This window comes from Emydura macquarii, unplaced genomic scaffold (assembly GCF_026122565.2).
Source record: "Emydura macquarii macquarii isolate MOO-44397 ecotype Brisbane River unplaced genomic scaffold, CSIRO-AGI_Emac_v2 contig_1790, whole genome shotgun sequence".
Taxonomy (NCBI): Eukaryota; Metazoa; Chordata; order Testudines; family Chelidae; genus Emydura; species Emydura macquarii.
The window spans coordinates 24,778,112-24,799,132 of NW_027131927.1; the positions used below are offsets into that span (position 1 = coordinate 24,778,112).

At 41.9% G+C, this 21,021-nt stretch overlaps 1 protein-coding gene across 5 annotated transcripts in view; it reads right to left on the reverse strand.

Annotated features, from left to right (window-relative positions):
• FAM13A (family with sequence similarity 13 member A) overlaps positions 1-21,021 on the reverse strand; it is a 184,612-nt gene that overhangs the window by 88,748 nt on the left and 74,843 nt on the right. For all 5 annotated transcript variants that reach the window (XM_067557168.1, XM_067557169.1, XM_067557166.1 and 2 more), the window contains one exon: positions 13,277-13,449. In XM_067557168.1, the coding sequence (XP_067413269.1) occupies positions 13,277-13,449 (173 nt within the window). The remainder of the gene's footprint in view (positions 1-13,276; positions 13,450-21,021) is intronic.

Sequence of the window (21,021 nt, forward strand, 5' to 3'; positions counted from 1 at the left end):
AATGCCGAATAGAGGGGAATAATCACTTCCCGCGATCTGCTGGCAATGCTCCTACTAATGCAGCCCAATATGCTATTAGTCTTCTTGGCAACCAGAGCACACTACTAACTCATATCCAGCTTCTTATCCACTGTTACCCCCAGGTCCTTTTCTGCAGAACTGCTGCCTAGCTCATCGGTCCCCAGTCTGTAGCTGTGCATGGGATTCTTCCGTCCTAAGTGCAGGACTCTGCACTTGTCCTTGTTGAACCTCATCACATTTCTTTTGGCCAAATCCCCCAGTTTGTTTAGGTCCTTCTGTATCCTATCCCTACCTTCCAGGGTATCTACCACTACCCCCAGCTTAGTGTCATCTGCAAACTTGCTGAGGGTGCAATCTACCATCCTCCATATCATTAATGAAGATGTTGAACAAAACCGGCCCCAGGACTGAGCCCTGGGGCACTCCACTTGTGACCGGCTGCCAGCTAGACATGGAGCTATTGATCACTACTCGTTGAGCCCTATGCTCTAGCCAGTTCTCTATCCATTTTATAGTCCATTCATCCAACCCATACTTCTTTAACTTGCTGATAAGAATACTGTGAGAGACCGTATCAAAAGCTTTGCTAAAGTCAAGGTATATCACGTCCACTGCGTTCCCCACATCCACAGAGCCAGTCACCTCTTCATAGAAAGTTACCTCTTCCTTTCCTCTCACGGCACTGGGAGGGAGTACATTTCTGAGAACGATTTGGTATGTATACACCTGCTGAGGCTGAAACCTGGAGAATTTATGCAAATGATGCCCTGGTTCAGTTGACACATCTGAGGAACACACATTACCCCACTGGCATGATCTGCGTTGGTTTTTTTTTTCTGTTTTCATTTTCTACTCCTGCTCCCACACCACACTATGTGTTGTTCTGCTACAGTAATAGGAACACTACAGCAGTCAGTTAAAATAAATAATTTTACTAGCCATTTAGGTGTCCTAGAGACTGAAGCATAAATACAAACTGAAGTTAAACACTTGGAAATAGGATTTTTAAACAAATTGTTCACTGACACCTGATGCTGGTCTCATGTCAGAAGCTTCAGCAGTCACCAGAGGAGGGCAAGCAAATAACACAGACACCATGGTGCAGAGTGAGGGGGATGCTCTCAGCTAAACCAAGGAAAATATGTTCATTCCACTGATAATACATACCCCAGAGGATCCCTGAAGTTCCTGGTTCATTCAGGGGAGACTCTCTCTCTGGGTAGCTGGCTCAGACTCACCTACCCAGCTCAGTGAAAGATGGGATCCTCGAGACCAATTCCAGCCCCTGCTCTGCCACTGCTGCTGGTCCTGGCTCCTCTCACCACAGCTCTCACTGTGACAGCTCCTCCCTGCTACACATGGGGAGCTATGCACTCTCCCTTTAATACAGTGCATACTCTCTGTGTTCTGAAAAGAAGTGAGGGCAAGATGCTCTGCCCACATGCTTCCAGTCTCCATGGCCTCAACTAGGTTGCACCAGCCCTAGATTAAAGTAACCTAACTGAGACTACAGAAAGCAGGAGCATTTGCGGAACAGCATCTTACCCCCACTTTCTGTTTACGTCTTCTTGTTTTCCCAACAGATTCAGACTCCTCATTAGAAGCTAAGGAGAGAGCTCCCGAAATCAGGAGCCTGTCAGGGAAGACAGGAGACTTCACAGGTGTGTGTAGCAGCATTTCCTGTGATCATACATCCAAATGCACATGCAGGGGCTAGTTATACATCTAGGTACCTGCTTTGGAAGATAAAGACTAGGTGCAGAAGTCATTGATGAAGTTATTTGGCCTGTGTTATGTCAGACTACATGATCATAATGGTCCCTTCAGGCCTTAAAATCTGACTCTATTAATCTAATCCTGAGTGGGGCCTTTCAATGCTCCTGTAATACAAATAAGTAAAACAACACACAAGATCCCATAGCGGGTATGACACTCCTAGATAGAAAGCGAATTACTCCAGAGCAGAGGCACAGAAGATTAAAAACTGACTTTTTAATGAAAATTAAGAGCATATTTAACATTAAGCAGATTTAACATCAATTTTGGTTGAAAATAATGCACAAAATGCTGCAACAATGATGCTCTCTGGGGTGGGTTTAACACTGGGTGAAATGCTTGTGCAGACAAGGCCCTGGTGCCTGGAACCATTTTTATAACCTTCTTGAGCAGGAGGGACAGCTACAAAGTGACTGGGGAATTCAGAGGTTGTGTGAGGATAGTGCCACAGACAGAGCTACTTTCCCAAAGATAGTGAGGAAAGACAAGGTGAGGCCATGATGAGGGGAAAGCCACTCTGGTTGCTAGAGCTGGTAGAATGCAAGGGCAAGCAAATCCATTCAGCCACTTCAATGTGCACACCCTCAGAGCTGGGGGGGGGGGGTCATTCTGCCTGTCAGCCACTACACTGCGATCCTTGAGTGCAATGCTACATTTCCTAGTATGGTCTGAGTTTGCCTGCCTTTGCTATGACGAACACTTTTAATATTAAATGCTACAGGTGGGATTTTTGAAAGTGCTTATCATTGACCTAATTCTAGCAAAGACAACCGTAAAATTCCCACTGACTTCAGTGGGAGCAGAGTTTGACCAACGCTGAGCGCTTTGGAAGGATCCACTCCAATGGCCAGATTTTACTCAGCAACTTCCATTGTTAAAAATCAAGCTCGAACAGTTAAAATTACAGGCACTTTTTTAAAATTGATGTGCCAAAGAATATTGACAATTACATGCAGTTTTGAAAGGTCTAAACTAAATTTTAATTTCCATCTAGAATTAAAAAAGAGACAGTCCTGCCTTTGTTATTAAATAAAAGCTAATCAGTCTCTCTGTATTGACAGCATGTTGTTTACTCTAAAATAGACAGATGAAAGAGGATGAGCTGCAACCGTTCACAGGAAGTTTTAGAAGACTCAAAAACATCTACTGTTCTCAATCATTGTCCAGTGCAAGCAGCAGAACCATGGAAGCCAACTCTGACTAAGATGGGTTGTGTGACAGGTGGTATAATACCCTCCAGAGTTAGCACCTCTTCCTGAGCAAATGATATACTACAGAGGAATGCTCTTTTTGCAGCAATTACCAGACAGTCAAGTGGTTCATGAGACGGTGCTGGGAAAAAATGACTGGGCTCAGGCTCAGCTGGAGGGCACTATGAGAAGAATGAGCTGTTGAGAGTAATTTGATCTCTGCATTTGGACAGAACTTGGGGGTCAAACCAACACTGGGAGGAGGGGAGATGGAGGCTGTGAGAAACCCTTTGACTTACACATATTAACCCTTGACTGCAAGAATCCTGTTTGCCTTTAGACTAGCTCTCCGAACCCAAAATTATGGGCTGTTTCTGATAAGCCTCAGTTTACCTGACCTATCACATTAACAAACATGAATGTTGCTTCCCTGCACAGCTGAATTCAACCATGGCAGCTCAACAGTCTGATAATCAGTGCAATTCATTGCTATGACCGGAGTTTAAGATTCACAATGATCCTTAGCTCTTTGGCTGGTACAGGCTACAAGCATTGCAAAAACAGCACACTTTGCCTCTGAAACCTGCAGCAGAAACAGCTCATGTGGTTCTGAAGTGGCCATTCTGAACGATTTATGAGTGGTGCCACAAGATATTATAAAACTAAGCAGGATTCAGAAAAGGACTGGCCATTCACATAGATAACAAGAACATCCAGAGTTACAATAGAAAGGATTAAAACAACAAAACTGAACCCCAAGAGCATATACACTTTCATGGTTCAAGGCACAAGATGATCACCAACTAATGAGGGCTAAGAAAAAACTTTCCCTACAGGAAAGGGTAGCTTTATATAACTGCTGACTGCAGTTTTTCTTCCACCTTCCTCTTAAGCATCTTGTATTGGCCACTGCAATGATTAATTCCTCAAACGACCAAACAACGTGCCAGGCCTGGGCAGTGATAATGTTTAGCAATGATATGAATATTTGAACCACTCATTTGTAAAATCTTGATTACAATTTTAAAAAGCCATAGCTGCCCAGAGGGCCAGCTTACATCTCTATAAATATTCTGCAATCACTTCATAGAATTTCATGATATCAACAATGCAAAGTAAACAATCCATAGTAAGAAAATTTGGCATAAGTGTGCTAGCTTGTAAACATCTTGGAGCAAGGAACTTCTCTTGGTATGTGTTTGTAAAATGCTGCATAAACTAATGGTGTGCTATGCAGAGCAATAATCATCAAATGGTGTTTAGGTAATTTCTAACAGTAATATAACTCACTACAGATCACAGCTTTATGAATCCATCCCTAATTGGTTCTAAAATTCTAACGGAGTAGACTACATTAAGGAAGTATAGAAATCATGAGAGGCTCGGTGACTCAGTGAATTGGTAGGGAGAATCTTTTTACTCTGGGTCACAAGTCAGAGTCCTGCCAACTCATTAATGACTGGAAGTTATTAGCTGCAGATGGACATTTGGGAGTTTCCCAGTGATCCACAGCACTCAAATAATGCTATCATGACAGGCAGAATGAGCAGGGACCAAACAGATATGGAGACAAAACTACTTTCTGATCTCTAAATAAGTGGTCCTTCTGAGTAACATTTGAAGCATGCAGCCATGCACTGAAGGGGAGAGTCCGCTATTTGTGGGTAACCAGACCCTTTCAGTATCCAAATCACTTATGAAAAATAAATTAAAAAAAAAAAATCTGTTTTGCCTTTGGCCATGAGGGAGAAGTATTTTACAGGGTTGAAATTGCTCAGATTACAGATACAAGCAAAAGGATAGGAGCACTGAGTGACAAGCTTACCCTTCTAACCCCTCACTTCACTAGACATCCAGCTGACAATCTTGATTACAAATATATTTGTCATGGGAAATCACAGCTGAAATCTTTCAGCAAACACAGCACTGTACTGAACACAACATTCAATAACACATTTCTTGTGGCTGATCTAGGGAAATTGCACAAGCAAATAATTCTGATTCAGAACTGGTGACCTTTTATGCCAGTCTTTACTGGAGATGGCAAGGGAGATTCTCTCTGGAAAGCACAATATGAAGAAAAAAATCACACAACTTTCAAGAGCAGATATTCCTCAATATGAAAAATATCAGATGTATTCATGTCTGAAAAGGAATCCTGCTACACTGATCTTCAGTGCTGAAAAATGCAGCAGGCACATCAGGGAAAAAAACAAAAATAAAAGCAAAAAGGATCCATTGATTCTTAAGACATAAAAATTAAATAGTCGGTGCTCTGAATTGTCAGTTCTTCTGTTTACAATTCACTGCTGGGGATGTGCAGAGATGGACAGCTAGGTGTCAGGGTTAAAAAATCAACTGAGATCTCAAGGATAGGCTGAAACTTTAACAGCTATTTGAATACTGCCTGTTCTTCTATGCAAGAGCCCATTGATATCATGTGCTTGAGAAAGCCTCCAAACTCTTCAAGGAGGAGTGCAGTCCAATTTGCTTAAGGTGAGATGTAGAATGATTATTCCATCTGACTCCTCAGATGTAAGGAGGTCTCACTGGCCTCATGAGATGAAAAAAAGGCTTTCTCCACATGGGAAAAGCAGAAAGTAAAAAACAACCCTCCTAGTCAGTGAGGTGTAGCGTGAGCTCTGGAAAGAGTTTCATTTCCGATTTATCTTTATGCCTCAACTGGGACAGGATCATTCTTTGAATGACACGTGCTTGTTGTGGCCTCTTAGGCTATGTCTACACTGCAAGTAACAACCTGCGGCTGGCCCATCCCAGCTGACTCAGGCTCCCAGGCTGTTTCATTGCAGCGCAGTCTTCTGAGCTTGGGTTTTGTTGCCTGTGCCTTGGGAGAATGTATTTCTTGAAAACTTGTTACGTAACAGTTCATGCTACCTTCTCACAACAAAAGAAAGAAGGGAACTGATTGTCTATGAGGGTGGAGACAAATGTACTCTCAAAATTAAGTGAGTCAGCTTGGAAAAACTAACTCAACAGAGCCTAAAGCATAGAGAGAGGCAGACACAGAGAAAACAAATCTTGATTAAATGAAAAATAATGCCTCTCACTGAGTCATTATTTATTAAGGGTATTACTACAGCCCCACAAAGGTGCTAGACACGATACAGACATATATGAAGACATTCCTTGTCCCAAAGAACTTACCAGTCTATAATCAACCTCACCCTAGATTTTTGTTCCATTGTTGAAAAATCAACAGTTTTCTCCAAGATTCAGGGGATCTCAGAGGGTAGGGATTGTTGTTTGGCTCTGATTCCTTATGTAAACCTGATATAGAGGCTCCTGAGTGATAAGGGAAGTTGTTAGTTTGGATAATAAATATATACCAAATGTAATGCCCAGATAAACTAAACTAAAAAAACCAAACAAACTTTGATTTGTTCTATCAGCTATTTGTAATCAAGTTCTTATCACTTCACATACCACAGAACAATGGCAAGCTTTTGTTTGTGTTAATTTTAAACAAAAGTTTCTAAAAGGGAAGCCACAAAGGAGGAAAATAAAGGAAAGTGTTTATATTATGTACATATTTTAAGTGTATGGATATACGTATTGACACATCAGCAGTTTATGGTTCAAAAACATAAACATCGTCCTTCAGAACAGGGTGCAGTAATGTACACACATCCACACCTTGTTTTCAGGACATTTGAGCACATGAGCAATAAGCAGGTAGGAATTAGGACAAGAGGCAATATAAGTTACTTTGTGAAAGAAACGTTGGACTAAACAAAGCTTCCCTTTGAAACATTCAAACGGTGGAAGACTACCAAAGGGCAGCTGAGCTGGCAAATCCCACAGTAGCTGAGACTGCAGCTATAAACGAGAGTTTATGATCTATGACACACTGAGAGAATGGATGGATAGCACTCGAAAAGCTGGTTTACACTCTAAATGATTGCCAACTCCACCAACTGACTTCACACTGGCTGCTCTAAGATTTCAGGTCCTGGAATCTGCATGTCATTTTTTCTTTACATTTTCCTGCACTTTTTTCCCCTCACCACCTGAATATGTAAACTGGTGCTAAGGTAGGGTACCTGGAAAAACACTTCTTAGCCTCATAAGCCTGTGTGTAATAGAGGTGAATGGACCCCATGCTGTGTCTAGCAAGTAGACGTTAATCTCCTTATACAGAGGTCCTTGAAAAAGCTGCCAGGAATGCGAACAGATGCAGCCCCAAAAGGCAGTGGCTAAAAGCCATATGCAGCAAAGCTTTATTAATTGGCAGGGGATTCATCATGGTGATGCCAACAAGTCTATAGATAGCAAACATCTGGTACTCTACCGGAATATAAATAGAATCCAGAAAGGATCTCTGTTCAACGCCATACACGCTCATCTTGGATTTTGGCTGCAAGAACCATTTTTCACTCTCCACCTTGGATTTTGGCTGTTGGAAGCATTTTTCACTCTTATCTTTAGACTGTAGAAATTCTTACCCTTTCTGTTAGTGTTATATTTGGCCATACAGAGCCTCAATATTTTAAGTTAGAGACTCTGGCAGAAGGCCTTTCTTTCTTTGTGACTGGTTACTGAATAAATTTCAGACACTGTTCCTGAAAAAAATAATCCATCTGAGTCTTAATCTAAAGCATTTAAGCCATGCATAACTTTAAGCACACAATTTGTCCCAATGAAGTCAATGTGACCAGTGCTTAAAGTTATGCACTTGCTTTGCTGGATCAGAGTTTTATGCAGCTGTTTTCTAGCTGCCAGTCAGTTATACCCACTCTCTTACAAAAATGGGAGAAGTCCTAGGAAAATGTGTGTGCGTGCCCAAATTTATTCACTTTACCCCTTCTCTCACAGGACCTGACTTAATATTTTTATTGTTCTTTTCCCTATATTTTGGGATTAGCTCAGAGAATGCATTAAAAGTTGTGTTTTTCTGCTACTGTATGCTAAGCAGTTTGCCCTTAGCAAGTAGTTATAAAACGGATGTAACTCTTGAAAGACCATATATACATTATTACTGTCACAGATTACTGGTACAAACAGTGCTCCACCTATTTTGGAAAGACAAAATTTTCTCCTTTTATACATACAGAAATATGTCAACCTCAAAGTAAAATTGTTCTCAATATCAACAGTCAACATTGCGTAGGGGGCGGGGACGTCAGAAAGGGTGATATACATATTTTATGCTTTGCAATATACCTTGACTAAAAACAATGCTTTGCATATTTAAATTTGCAAAGGGATATCATGCCTCACGAATTTACTAGAATTCTTTGACGGAGTCAAGAAGCGATAGGAATAAATGGTCAGTTTTCACAATGGAAAGAGGTAAACAGTGGTATCCCCCAGCAGTCTGTACTGAGACCTGTGCTGTTCAACATATTCAGAAATGATCTGGAAAAAGGGGTGAACAGTGAGGTGGCAACATTTGCAGAAGATACTAAATTACTCAAGATAGTTAAATCCAAAGCTGACTGTCAAGAGTTACAAAGAGCTCTCATAAAACTGGGTGACAGGATGACAAAATGGCCGACAAAATTTAATGTTGATAAGTGCATAGTAATGCACATTGGAAAAAAAAATCCCAACTATATATACAAAATGAGGGGGTCTAAATTACCAATCAAGAAAGAGATCTTGGAGTCATGGTGGATAGTTCTCAGAAAATATCGCCTCAATGTGCAGTGGCAGTCAAAAAAGCTAACAATGTTAGGAACCATTAGAAAAGGGATAGATAATAAGACATAAAATATCATATTGCTACTATGTAAGTCCATGGCAAACCCACAGCTTGAATACTGTGTGCAGTTCTGGTCACCCCATCTCAAAAAAGGTATATTAGAACTGGAAAAAGTACAGAGAAGGGCAACAAAAATTACTAGGATTGTGGAACCGCTTCCATATGAGAACAGATTAAAAAGACTGGGAATGTTCTGCTTGGAAAAGAGAGGACTAATGGGGCATATGATAGAGATCTATAAAATCATGAACAATGGGCAGAATGTGAATAAGAAAGTGTAATTTACCTCTTCACCTAACACAAGAACCAGGGGTCATCCTTTAAATAAATGGGCAGCATGTTTAAAACAAACATAAGGAAGTTCTTCTTCATATAATGCACAGTTAACCTGTGGAACTCATTGCCAGGGGATGTTCGAAGGACAAAAGCATAACTGGGTTCAAAAAATAAATAGATAAGTTAATGGAGGATAGGCATCAATGGCTATTAGCCAAGATGGTGAGAGACGCATGCCCATTCTCAGGGTGTCCCTAAACCTTTGACTGCCAGAAGTTGGAACTGGATGACTGGGGATTGATGACTGCCTGTTTTGTTCTCTGAAGTATCTGGTATTGGCCACTGTTGAAAGACAGGAGACTGAGCTAGATGGACCAAAGGTCTGATCCAGCATGGCTGGTCTTACATTCTTAAAATATTCTCCTATCAATGAATCTACATCAGAACCTTTTAAAAAACACCCTGGAATAAATAATATCATACTTCCAAAGGGATCAATTGTACTTTTAATATCAAAGGGTAATAAGCCATTCCATACCAAACAATGAACACTGAATCTGGTACCTAATATTTAGGGTTTTCATTAAAGTCTATTGTGTAATTACAACAACATAAAACTTGTTGAAGTGGTATTTTAAAAACTGCCAAAAAATTCATACAAACAACCCAAGATTCCTTTTCTTCTTCCTAGAGACTCTGTAAGTGCAGTTGAAAACTCCTGACCCATATTAAATGTTATAACTCATTACTATGGTTCCAATCTGAAGAAAACCTTCTTTATTAGTGGAATTCAAAAATTAAAAACAAAAATGGTTTTGGAAAAATAACACCGATTAAGAGTACAAAAATTCATTTGTACTCAAATGGGAAAAAAAAAAAACCAACCCAGTGTTCTTTGTCGAGTTAATGATGCAAACTGAGTAATGAACACCACTGTAGAACAGATTGAGGCAGGTGCAATTTTGGTGGCAGTGCCCCACTAGATGAGATTACTAGCAAAAGCTTAAATCTGACAGCCTCCCACAATAGAAAACTGTGCCACGACAATTCTTCTGGGACAAATTACTACAAATTAACGTGCAAGATGCCTAACGGGTGAGAGGGGGAACACTTCAAGCAGGAAGGATTTTTGGTGAATGTTTTTACAGACTGGTACTGATGAATACTAGAACAGAAAAGAACCTGTAACCCCACCCCCACCAAATATGTTTCTCTCCATTCCATTGCTTTGCCACATTCCATCTCTTCCCCTCTTGCTGACCCATAGCCAAATCCATCAACTTTCCCCCCCTCTCAGTCCACCTTGCCTCTTTTTGTTACTATTGGCAGCCACCGGAGTAAAAGAGCAAAAGCTTCAGAGCTTCCTTCCTCCAGCAATTCCAGAAGACCCTTCCCTATGGAGAAGGGGAGGCCTAGAATTCCTTCCTCCCTCCCTCAGACAACAAGAGGGAAAACCCCCAGTGGAGGGGAGATGCCAGCGAGTGAAAGAAGCTCCACTGCACAGTAGGCAGTGTTCAATGGACAGTGGCTGCCAGCAGGGAGTGTAGCTGGGCATGCTCTCAATTGAGGGGGATCCTTGCTTGCAGCCATGATCCTCTAAACACAAAGCCATAAATGGTAGAGTGAGTAGTACAGGAATGCGGTTTCCATTCCACATACTTGCCCCAGCTCTGCAAATATCAGAAGCTAAAGAATTTGTGCACCGGGCATATGCCATGGCCACATCACTAACATTACTTTTGTGAAAAGAACAACATTCTCCATTCATTACTTCAGATCAAAAGGCGGAGTTTGCAAACGGGCAATACTCAGTAACATGAGCACACAAAAACAAGACTATCTTTTTCTGAACTAGGAAGTGGCATTTCATGTGTAGGTCCTAATTTGTTCTAATTAAGACTAACTTTGCAAGCACTAAGTGATATTTATGAAACATCAATCAGCCCCTCCCCATTTTCCTTACCCCAGACATTTGACACAATCAGTCATTCACTGAGGAAAAGGATTTTCAAAAGTTCAAGGAGTGCTAAAGGAAGGTGAAGTGTCTTGAAATGACCTCATTCTCCAAGGAATGTTTTCAATATAAATCAATGGAAAGGAGAGCTCAAAAGTCACACAGCGCGATAACTTTTATATATGTATTATATTCACTTTTCCATGCTTTCCAAAGTAGATCACTATCATTATTATATATGTATATGAATATATTACACACGCACACAAAAACTAAAGATGTTAAAACAACATCAGATTAGCAAAGTCAAGCACTCAAAAGTTAGGAAATGCCAGAATTAAGGTTGCCCATAAAGCTTTAATTTGCTCCCTTGTGCGTATGCATTTTGACACAGTCTTTAATTATATGATCACATACTCAACATCACATATTTTTTCCAATGGGACCCCTGTCTCATTCAGTGTACAGGATGGATGGTACTCACTAAATGGGCAGCTATGCCATATTTTTTATCCTTAGTGTGACACACTCATATTGAATTAAAACTAATAAATTCATTTCCACAATACCCCACTGAAGCGAGGGACTAGTATTATTCTTATTTTGCAGATAGGGAACTGAGGCACATAGATATTAAGGTCAATAGTGCCCAGTTTGAGATGCCTTGGGCATAATTTTTCAGAGAACTAGCATTTTTGTTCAAGGTGCAGCTCCCCTTGAACTAGGCTGCAGCTTGAGTGCTCAGCACTTCTACAAACTAGGTCCTATGGTCTCAAGTTGGGCACCCAGAAAATGCAGAACACACAGCTGGTGACCACCTGGGAAAGTTTGGTTTAAGTGACTTACTCATCACCACACAGGAATTCTGTGGTAGAGGCAGGGATAGAATTCAATTCTATAACAATCAACATGTATCACAGTATAAAACATACATCACAGCATTGAAAAGCCTTAACCACAAGACCATCCTTTTTCATCCTCCAGTTAGATGCCTCATTCATCATATGCCTTCCAACTTCTGTAAGCTGAGACAGGAGACCTACAGACAACAGCCCCGTTTGCCACACAACTCATTCATTACCAGAGCATCATCCATCCTGTGCGTGAGCTCACACATACACTGATGTAATATATAATATACATATACACAGTTTTAGTGTGCTCACCTTTTACAGCAGCCTGAGAAACCAATTGCACCATATTGACCATTTCTTCAAGTATTATAATATTTTGTACTTCCTTCCATTCAAGGGTGGCTTTACAAACTTTAATGAATTTAGCTTCAAACCCTTCCTGTAAGTCAGGTAAGTATTATCACCATTTTACTAACAGAGAAACTCAAGGATAGAAAGATTAAGTCACAAGTCTAAAGTCACATAGGAAACCTGTGGTAAGACCAACCTTCCCTTCAGTTTGTGTGCTCAGTTATTCCAGAAAAACATCTAAATTTTGGTAGTATCATTTCTATGTTCTCAACATAATTTCAAATGTGTAACAGCCTGTTTAATCATGATCCTTTACAAAACCGGCCAGGTTTATATGCATGCAAATTTGTATGGGAAACAAACATATATGTTCTTTTTATATATATGAATATCTGTTTGCACACATTACTCCATTTGGAGCATGCATGTTTTTAATAATTTAGCCTTATGCATTAGTTTCCCATGAGAGTAGGTACGTGTATCCATGAACAAGAAAAAAACATGGAATTAATTAAGTTCTACCGAATAGTGAAATCTGTTTCCATGCAATATTAAACTTAATGTAATAAACTGCGAAAAAAGCAAAAATGAATTGATGCCCTTTATTACAGTATGACTGAAAAATTTTATTTTTTAAAAGTATTTTTAAATACCTACTCTTCCCTCTTCACTGACTCACAACAGGAGTGCTTAAAAATTGCCCCCACATGGCCAAGGAACATAAAGTTAAAGACATTATAAAAATGGCTTAGGGACATATCCTTTTCTTAAGAATATATTTGAATATTTCCCACAGTTTACAACTAGTATCTTAGAAATACATGTGTTTGAAATCACGCCTTAAATCGCATTTCCAAGGTTGTCAGAGCATTTTGGAGTCTGGGTGAATTAGGGTCCCGCCTTCCTTAGTTAGGCATGTAGTATAATGTTCTATTTCATACAAACAGTAACATGACACAGGCCCTATTTAAAGTAAAAGGAACTGCCTGCTTTAAGATTAAAATCCGAGCATCAGCAGCATTTACAATACTGATACAAAACTACACACTTGCTTTATTTCCTGGCCACACAGTAACACTCTGAATATAACCACATCCACAAATGTATTTTATGAAAAGAAAGGAGCACTAACCTGGAGAAGAATGCACCACTGTTAATGAAGGAGATTTCATCTGCTAAATCCATCTCTTCCGAACACGGACTACTGTCAGTTAATCGGAGGCTGACCTGAGGAATTCCATCCGACAACTCTGGTTGTGGCAAAAGGCATTCCTGTATAGATCCTTCCCTCGTGGACTTTGTGATCTAGAGAAGAAAAGAAATGAACTAAATGAAAATGAAAGAAGGAGCACAGCAACCTTTCCAGCTAATTCGTAGCAGAAAGACATGTTAGAATAGTATATAAATCACAAAGAAGTATGATAGTCGGCAGGACATTTGTATAAAATAACTCAAACCTTTTACTAGATGAAGACAATTAAAAAGAAATAAAGACTGAAAAGATGTGTCAGTTGACAAAGTGATAGCATCAATGAAATTAATCAAAGGAAGATAACTGCAATCACTGGAAAGTTATTTTCTGCATGATGGTAGGATATCATAGATGACTAAAACACAAATGATTGTTTCTCCTTGAGATCAGTAGGAAAAAAAAGACTGTAAAAAAAGGAAGTACTAGCAATGGAATTAAAGTCTGTTAGGACAGCTCAGATTTTTTTTTTTTTTGGACTCCCACTGACTTAGACAGGTCACATGGACACACATCCACACCGACGCTGAGTATTTGGCCCTGAAAGGATAGAAAGTATAAACAGGAGCTGAAAGAAAAATATTTTTATACCATAGAAAAAATATTAGTTCTTGGGGACAGCAACTGATAGAAGTCATGCAGGAATTAGGCATAAAAGGAGGAGCAGGATGAATTTTCTTTAAATAACTACACATGGAACTCCTGTTACTTGGAGGGAGGGGGGAAGGGATTCATTTTTTCTGTTGCCAAAACTTGTGCTATGAAACCACTGTGATGTTTTTTAAATTACCCAGACCAATAAGGGGTTCTCTATCACCACTTACTATGTAACCTTGGGGTCCCTTAATAATGCTATGCTGCTATGGCTCAGATCCCTGACACCCATAGCCTGTCCATAAGCACAAGTTCTCACCCTGGCTTCCACCAGCCTAGTTACTTCTTGCAGGGTAACACCAACAATCCTTCCAATCTCGAGTCTCCCCACATCTATGCTCCTCGAGTTCTTAACTACCAGACACTTGGACAGTGCCCCTCTGCTTCATCACCCCCTGCAGGTGTGAAACCAGCCTCCCAGTTCCCAGTTCACTTTTGCCCCCACCCCTCCACACAGTTTACATACGAGAGACCAGTTTGGAATAAAAATAAACAAGTTTATTTAATAGAAAAACCACAGACTCAAAAGGTGAAATAAGGGGAAGTAAACATATACAAATTACACAGAAACTAAATATAACGTCGCAACCTCAGGCTTTACACTTGCATAGCAGATAAAATCCTTTTGTCTAATGCAAGTTAACTATTGCCTATGAACAGTTTCCCAGCATATGGGGGGAAATCCAACATTCACAGGCAGCCTCCTGCCTAGAGATTGTCCCTCAATTTCTGAATGGATTTCACTTCAAACCCCTTCTACTTTAAAAGGGGTTGTAGTTTTTTTCTTCAGTTACTATAGATATTAAAAGTGAGGAAATTCCCAGCTATCTCAATGTCTTCACATTAATTCTAATAGTCTCTCATTGTCATTTTCTGGGCTGGACACTGAATGGGGACTTGAAGTTGGTTTAGTGCTCCTCCATTTTTGACTGCTTCACCATCCTGCTGTGAGGTGGAGCTGAAATTGCCCCGTAGATTATGAGCAGAGTTTTCTACATACACAAATACATACATTTATAACCATAGTCTGTATACATATCTGACAGTGACTATCAAGTTCAGAACATTACATGCTTTCACGAAAGACTTTACTCCAATAGATTTTTATAGTACAACAACACTGAATACAATCAGTTGATTTAACTGCTTATATTGGGGGTTTAAACCTTCTGCTCTGCCCTTGGGGTTTCTGAACCCTGATTGTTATTGCCACTCCTCTCTGTTCTGAATAACAACAAGATATCTCCGAGAGACAAAGTGGGTGAGCTATTACCTTTTACTGGACCAACTTCTGTTGGTGAGAGAGACAAGCTTTCGCGCTTACACAGAGGTCTTCTTCAGGTCCTGAAGGCCATTTCATGACCTGAAAAAGAGCTCTGTATGGCTCTTTCATCAGTCTCTCAGGAGTTGAAATTATAGCGGCTCAGTATCGCTTGCTGGTTAGCAATGCAAAGCTGAAGCCCCCCGAGTGGAGTACATCTTTCTACTGAAGAGGTCCAGAGGTCGGACTTGGGCGTTGGTCTTCGTTCCCCTTGTCGTTTGGTGCTGCTACCACCAGCAGCCCTGGTTGTGGATAGGTAAAGAGATACTCGTGGCCTGTGGAGGGGGCAAAGCACTTTCTTTCTATCCCCTTAACTGTAGAGGGGATAGAGGCTGGTGTTTGCCACAGTGTCTTGGTGGTGGATTGGATTGTTTTTATGAGGGACAGTAGTACCCTAGAGGGGCCCTTTGGTGCCAAGGTATTCGCAGCGGGGTCCTCTGACTCCCACACTTCCTCCTCTTGGAGACCTAGGTCCTTGGCCACCCTCTGTAGCAGCTCCTGGTGATTCCTGTTATCCACTGGTGGTGGCACATTCGAAGTCCCCGCCACCACCTTGGCAGTGGAGGATGATGACGATGCCCTGGATGAACCAGGCCATCCTAGCAGACTGGTTAACAGGATAACCCTTGTGCTGAGTTGCCAAATTTGGTGCCAGGGTCCTCCCCAAGTACCAGTCTCCATACCATACTCTGTGCTTGCCTTGTCACCAATGTTGTCATCCGCTTCGGTGCCGCGAGGTGATAAGCGGACCTCAGGTGGCAGGGAAGCCCGTGCTTGTGAGGCGACCGAATAGGAGCACTTAGAAGAGGATCCCTGTGCTTAGGGGTATGCCCACAGAGTCCAAAAGGGCCACTGTGCAGGCATCTTCCCAGTGGCATACCGAGGGTCTCCAGTGCCCGGGGGCCAAGCCTACATTTGCGCCCCCCCACAGGCCTCATGCCCCCTGTGCAGGGCAGGAGAGGTCCCAGCGCCACCCCCCAGCTGTCCCAGGGAGGGGGATCTGTACCTGCATGGTGGCAGGGGGTCTGAGGTTGGGGAAGGGCTCAAATGCAGGCTTGGCTCCGCCCCCTTTCTCCACACTTACATGGTGCCTGCCTCTCCTGCTGCAGCCCCACAGCCGGCTCGGATAGGGTGGCCTCAGCCAGACAGCCTATGCGGGGGGCACTGGATCGGCCCTTCACGATGCGCAGGGAGGAGGGAGGTGCTGAGGGGTGACCCTCAGAGCCTCCTGCGTCCACCACCTCCTGCGTGTCTTGAAGGGCCGGCCTGGCACCCCCTGTAGGCTGGCGCCCAGGGGCCTGGTTCCTCCCTATCCACTCCTTGGTACACCGCTGCATCTGCCACTGCGCTGGCCAAGATCCAATGAAGGGGGCTTGCTCCTTCTCCAGCCTGTAGCAGCATCCCTGCGACTGCTGCTGGCTGTGCCTGGAGGAGTAGGATTCTGCCTCTGAGCCCGAAGATTGTGAATCCAAATGCGGAGCCCACGGTGGTGCCGAGTGGGATGGTGCCAGGAAGCGGTGCTGGTGGGAAGGTGACCGGTGCCACATTATGGCAGGCTTGTCCTCTAGACGGCACCACACTTCACTGCGGTGCCAGAGGTCTTGGCTCCTGCTCCTTCATCCTGGGGGGGGGAGGGGGGACGACTCCTGTGTATCAGGTCGCTAGCTACCTCAAATGCATCCGGGGTGGAAGCTGAGAGCAGTTCTTCCGCGTGGCTCTCCCTAATGGGTGAGTCCACTGGCACCAGACTCAACAACATCCACTGCAGGTCTGAAGTCAATGGTGCTGGCCCTGGTGGGTAAGGTGCCAGGTGGCCCGTCAAAGGACACCCACAGTTGTCCTCTCTCCCTGCAGCCTTGGCTGTAGGCGAGCACCCTCTATCAGTTTTCTTTCACCTTTTATGAGGCACCAGAGAGTGGGATCGGTCCCGGTCTTTGGTGCTGGGGGTCTTTCGATGCCGAGTCCTTCTTTGGTGCCTTCGATGGAATTCTCTGCAAATCTTGCACCAGTTGGCCTGATGGGCTTCCCCTGGGCACTTCAAACAGGATTCGTGGGGATCGCCCTTTGGCATAGGTTTATGGCAAGTCCTGCACAGTTTGAATCCTTGGGACCGAGGCATAACCCAGTTCTTGGGACGTAATGGGCAGGGGGGAGGGTGGGGGAAAAGAAGGGGGCAAAAAAAAAACAACCGTATCTAACTACTAATGCAAACTAAGTACTAACTAACTAACTAATTCTAATCTACTAATTATAGGTTTGATAACTCTCTACCACTAGAGGAATGCTTGCTGATGCAAGAGAAGGCAAGAAGCTCCAACGATCGTCACAGGTGGTAAGAAGGAACTGAGAAGGCGGCAGGTCCTATATATAGCGCCATGGATGCTGCAATCCTCATCTTACTTACCTGGACAGCCAGTGGGCTTCAATGAGGCTCCACATACATTTTAAGGACTGCAAAATCAGGCTCATGATTATCTGGTTGTTAATGAATATATGAGAAGAAAACTATTGAAAATCAGAGTGAAAGCTAGAATTACAGCATAATAAAATAAACACACTTAAGTATCCACTAAATCCACCAGGGGAAGAAGAAATGACCTCTCAGTGGCAATATTTTTTCTTTATGTTGGCCAATGTGTTTTTCTTTAAAGCTGGCACTCCTAGGCTTCACTTTCCTGAGTCCTGGGGGGACTGTCATTTGTTTTATGTTGTACAGGGCCTAGCACAATGGGGACCAACCAGACTGTGACCTGTAGGTGCTATCACAATATAAATGTTAAATAATAACAACTCCATTCTAGTCGCAGCAGCAGATAATTTATTATTTTATTAATTACACAGAGTTTAATATTATTAACTATTATTTTAGTATTTGAATAGAGAGCTTTTCTGCTGCTGTGACTTGACTGGAGTTGCTGTTCTTCAACATTTATGTGTGCGTACACACACAGTTGTGACTTTAAGGTACATCTCTATGTTGGGGGCAGCTGGAAGTGCATTCTTGAAGATGTAAAACGATTCTACTAGAACACTGTAATAAACAAACAAACAAACAAGCGCATAAACAGAGCAGACTCACATACCGAGCTAGATATGGGAGTAGTGATCCAAGGACAGGAAGTAGCAGAAAGTTCCTCTTATGTCCTTAACAAGTTGTAGGCACATTAATTTAAGTGCATGATATAGTGGATATAGTGTATTTGGACTTTAAGAAAGCCTTTGACAAGGCCCCTCACCAAAGGCTCTTAAGCAAACTAAGCAGTTTTGGGATAAGAAAGAAAGTCCTTTCATGGATCAGTAACTGGTGAAAAGACAGGAATAAAGGGTAGGAATAAATGGACAGTTTTCAGCACAAAGAGAGGTAAATAGTGGTCCGCCAGGGATGTGTACTGGGACCAGCGCTGTTCAACACATTCATAAATGATCTGGAAAAAGGGGTAAATAGTGTGGTGACAAACTTTGCTTATGACACAAAATTACTCAAGACAGTTAAGTCCAAATCAGACCGCGAAGAGTTATAAAGGGATTTCACTAAACTGGGTGACTGGGCAACAATATGGCAGATTAAATTCAATGTTCAAAAATGCAAATTAATGCACACTTGAAAACATAGTCCCAACTATACATACAAAATGATGGGATATAAATTAGCTGTTATCACTCAAGAAAGAGATCCTGGTCATTGTGGATAGTTCTCTGAAATTATCTACTCAGTGTGAAGTGGCAGTCAAAAAAGCAAACAGAATATTATGAACTATTAGGAAAAGGATAGATAATAAGACAGAAAATATAATAATGCCACTATATAAATCTAGGGTACATCAACACCTTGAATACTGTGTGCAGTTCTGGTTGCCCCATCTCAAAAAAGATATATTAGAATTAGAAAAGGTATAGAGAAGGGCAACAAAAATTATTAGGGTTATGGAACAGATTCTGTAAGAGGAGAGATTAAAAAGACGGGGGCTTTTCAGCTTGGAAAAGAGACAATTAAGAGGGAATAGAATAGAGATCTATAAAATGGTGAATGGTGTGGAGAAAGCGCATAAGTAAGTGTTATTTACTCCTTCACATAACATAAGAACCAGGGGACACCCAATGAAATTAATAGACAGCAGGTTTAAAGCAAACACAAGGAAGTATTTCTTCATACAATGCACAGTCAACCTGTGGAAGATGTTGTGAAGGCCAAAACTACAGCTGGATTAAAAAAAGAATTAGCTAAATCCATGACCATCTGTGGTTATTAGCCAAGATGATTAAGGATGCAACCACATGCTCCAGGTATCCCTAGCCTCTGATTGCCAAAAGCTGGGAGTGGGTGGCAGGGGATGGATCACTCAGTGATTGCCTGTTCTGTTCATTCCCTCTGAAGCACCTGCATTGGCCATTGTCAGAAGATAGGATACTGAGCTAGAAGGACCCTTGATCTGACCTAGTATGACAGTTATTATGTTCACGATCAATGCAGGCACAGAATATTTCTGCCAGACATTTCATCTGTAGAATCTGCCTCACACAATGCTAGAAAAAGAAATGGAATGAGGGCCACTTGGCAAGTCTGCAAAACAAACAGGACACAGTGCATCAGACTGAATTCTTTAGAGCTGTTCATGCCACTTGGTCTGTAACACCATGACTTATAATTGCTTTGACATCTTGAGGCTTTCCCAATAAAAACTCAACTATTGTTCAGGTGTCCATAAGCGAAAAAAAAAATTCCAGTGAATCCTTCTATTCTTTTCTAAAGTTTCTTTTCCTATTCTCTTTCCAGTGATGGTATTGGGACCACTTAGATGATGCCATTGCTACAAGCTCATATGTGTATCACACACCAACTCTGAGGGACAGTTATGCTTGAAAGATCAGGTTTTGGTCTTGTCTACACTAGCACTTATGCTGGCAAAACTTGTTGCTCAGGGGTGTGAAAAAACCACACCGGCCCAAGTGACATAAGTTTTGCCGGCACAAGTGCTTGTGTGGACAGCACTATGTCAGGGTGTGTCTTCACTCACTTCTCCAAGATCGACTGAGCGGAAGTGGAAACCTGTGAGCGGCAGTGGACGTCAACAGAAGATAAGCAAGCTACTCTACATAGCTTGCGTATCTCCTGTCAACTGTTGCTGAATTTCACAGTAAGTGTAGACCAGGCCTCAAGGGGAGATGCTCTCCTACTGACATAGCTACTGCCATCATTTAGGTGGTTTTATTATATCGGCAGGAAAGAGCTCTCCTGCCAACATAACGCAGCTACACAAGCGCTCTTACAGCGGCACAGTTGCACTGGTACAGCTGTGCCGCTTTAACTTTTAAGTGTAGACTAGCCCTTAGGCTAGGATTGTCATTGCACAACTACAACAAACCAAACTTAATATGTAAAGGAAGAAAAAAAGGAATACTTCATTCTCTGTTCCACACTATTTGTAATCTAGCAACATGACGTCGTAACACATCATCACAGTATTGTGGTTATTTGCTCTGCAACTTAACACACAGACAGCAGCTACCCTAGTTAATTCTGACCTCACTGCATGTTTCTTTTTACTCTTCTGGCCAAAATTCTGCATTCAGTTAAACCAGTGTAAAACTGGAGTAATTCCTTTTAATTCAGTGAGGTTACTCTGGATTTAAAACCTTTTTCATCAAGATGAAT